Source organism: Gossypium hirsutum, chromosome A01 (assembly GCF_007990345.1).
Source record: "Gossypium hirsutum isolate 1008001.06 chromosome A01, Gossypium_hirsutum_v2.1, whole genome shotgun sequence".
Lineage (NCBI taxonomy): Eukaryota > Viridiplantae > Streptophyta > Magnoliopsida > Malvales > Malvaceae > Gossypium > Gossypium hirsutum.
In genome coordinates, this window is record NC_053424.1 from 108,796,352 (window position 1) to 108,799,167 (window position 2,816).

The window sequence follows — 2,816 nt, forward strand, 5'->3', positions numbered from 1 at the left end:
GGCCAACATGCGACATAGGGAAAAAGGTGGTACCAAAAATGCAAGTATGGAAGATATAAGGGCAAAAATGAAAAAAAAAAGAGATTTTATAGCACAAAACTCTATTTAATGTTTAATTATATTAGGATTATTATTAAGGATTATTATTTAGATTTAATTTTAGGATTTATTATCGTTTATCTTTAATTATCTTTATTTATTTGTATTTATCTTTTAGAATTTAATTAGGAATAGGCTAGGTTTCTTAGTACTATAAATAGGGGATGAAGTGACACAAATTTGATCCATCTTTTGCTGTAAACATTTTCTCCCCCATAAATTTAGTATTTTTGTTCTTTCCATATTTTCTTCAATAAAAAATCTCTTTTCATTATATTTATTTCTTTTTCCCCAAAAATCATGAGCCACTAAATTTATCTAGCCGAAGGTTGTAAAAATTTCCCAAAAAGGGTTCTTGAGGCTTAGAATCCATACTTAGCCTTCTCGACGAATATTCATTACTTCTCCTCATTACGGGGATGACGCATCCGTCCATGTCCCTTAAAAGGTGATCTTTTCAACATGTGCAAAGGCTGCCGCTTTGTATGTTTTGGGAAGGTTGCACAATCGGTTCGTTAGCTTACTACGTCAGAGGTTGGCGAGCCCAAGAGACAAAATGGCATCGGATTCGCCATTGAGAAGTGATAATCTAGCATAAGATGATCCCATAGAAACGATTGTTGGCTAAAGTCAAGTTCCACTAAATTGTTAGTCCAAATTCTTGGAGCTGGTGGTCGTAGGCGTCATCTTCCATTATAACTGGCTTATTCTGTTTGAGAAGGATCACCTAAAAGCCGAAGATTGAACCCAAGGCAGATCGAGACAACCGGAGGCTGGAATCTCTCTATAAGAACACATTTTCCTCAACTTTATTTATTTCTATTATTTTTAATTTTCGAAATCCCAATCAAAACTTTTAATTCTGTTTTTTTTATTTCTTTTCTAGGTACGTAGGTTTTCTTGGGCACAATTTTGACCAGGATTCCGAGGAGCAAGCAATTGTGCAAATCCGGTCCCTAAGGATTTGACCCTACTTCCCTTATACTATTATTTTTTTATTATTTTCAATATTTTATAGGAATAGGATATTTTTGGTGCTCTCAACGACCGCATCACTGTCTGCATACTGCTTTACTATTTTAGCTTCCTCCATCTTCAGATTCTCAAAATCTCTTTTGAGATTAATGAGTTGTTGTTGTCTGGTATTATCAAAACCTTGAAACTCTTTAAACCTTGAAAATCCTTATTTAGCTTATACCAAGATTTTTTGGGGGGTTTTGCAGACCATAATGCATGTGAATATGACATCCAAGACGTCATTTTGTATACAGGACATTGTCTTGTATCTTTTAGCTTGCTCGTCACTATGGTGTTTAATTTGAGCGACTGTAACATTGTCCCTCAATGGTGCTAGCTCAACATCAATATTCACAACCTCCCACAAGTCATAAGCTTGTAGGTAAGTCTTCATCTTAACAACCCATATATGATAATTTTCTCTATTGAAAACAAACAATAAAAGTGGTGAAAAACTCGCGAAAGCCATTTATAACAAAAAAAAGAACAACAATAGTCCTTAAGAAGATAGCTCTGATACTACTTGTTGAAATTTCGATACTAAAGAAGAAAAGATTACAGAGAAGAAACGAGAAAAATTTAACAACAAAATTGTCTGCTAAGGATTTATTATTTTTCACTCATCTGTTTTTAACAATGTAACATGGGTATTTATATAATTAAAAAAATCCTAAATATGGAAAGAAATAACAAATATTTTTATACTAATAAATGTTAAATATATTATGTTAATAAATGCTAAATATATTACGCTAATAAATATTAAATTTTCTAGAAAGAAAATATATATATATTTTTTAACTTGACTTGCAAATAATCTCTTTAAATTCAATTCGTATTTTTAGTTCGCCAAAGTAATGAGCTTGCCACTTTCTGTGAGTTCGCATCTTTGCGTTCAATGTTCGTCATTGCATGGATGGTCACTCTCAATTCCTTCAAGATACTAAGGTGTGAAATGCCCAAATGGGAATCAAAGATCTTTGTTTCATGCTATCAACAGATGTATATGATAAACAACAAATGTATATACATGGATGAAAGTTATTATACTAGCTAGAGAATAAACAACAAATGTATATGATAAAGAAAGATGTAGAGTTGTTCATTAAAATTCTTTTCAATTATGATAGATGAAGTATACATGTATTTGTTACCAATATACAAGGACGTACAGCAAAATTGTATAAAGTTGTTTTCTATTGCCATACGTTATAACTTTCTGCAGCCTAATGGCTAAGGATGTTGAGAACAGAAACTCTAGTTTTGACCAAGAGCCTCAACAAGCACTCCACTCCATCTCTAAGATCTTGAATGCTTAGCTCCAATTTCTGCAACTCAATTTGTGCATCATCATTGCTCATTTTACCAGATTTTCTGGTCTTGTTACCAATGAGAGTGCACAAAAATGCATCCATTTTTTCAAATTCATTGGTTTCTGTTGCTTCTCCCTCATGTGTTATGCATTTGGAGCTCATCAACTTGGACAGCAAAGACCAATTGGTCAATTTTGATTCCATCTTTGTGCCATTGATATGAGAAAAGAGGGACTCAAACACTGTGAATGCGACTCTTTGTATCTCTCCCAACATGCTAAATGCGGCCTCAGCATCGTTTTCTAACAGAGCAAAGCCACATTTACAAGCTTTCTGAGACTTGTTTCTTAACTTCTTTGCTTTTTTCCTTGAAGCTAAGTATTCCAT

The 2,816-nt window shown here is 33.2% G+C and overlaps 1 protein-coding gene across 1 annotated transcript; it reads right to left on the bottom strand.

Moving 5' to 3' along the window:
* Positions 1-2,342: 2,342 nt before the first annotated feature.
* Positions 2,343-2,816, bottom strand: LOC107919074 (uncharacterized). The gene has a single exon (XM_016848599.1). It carries the CDS (start codon positions 2,814-2,816, stop codon positions 2,343-2,345), a length of 474 nt encoding a protein of 157 aa, XP_016704088.1.

What these genes read in the sequence shown, in the direction of transcription:
- LOC107919074 (XM_016848599.1), bottom strand. Translation starts at nt 2,816, where the DNA reads ATGGAATACTTAGCTTCAAGGAAAAAAGCAAAGAAGTTAAGAAACAAG.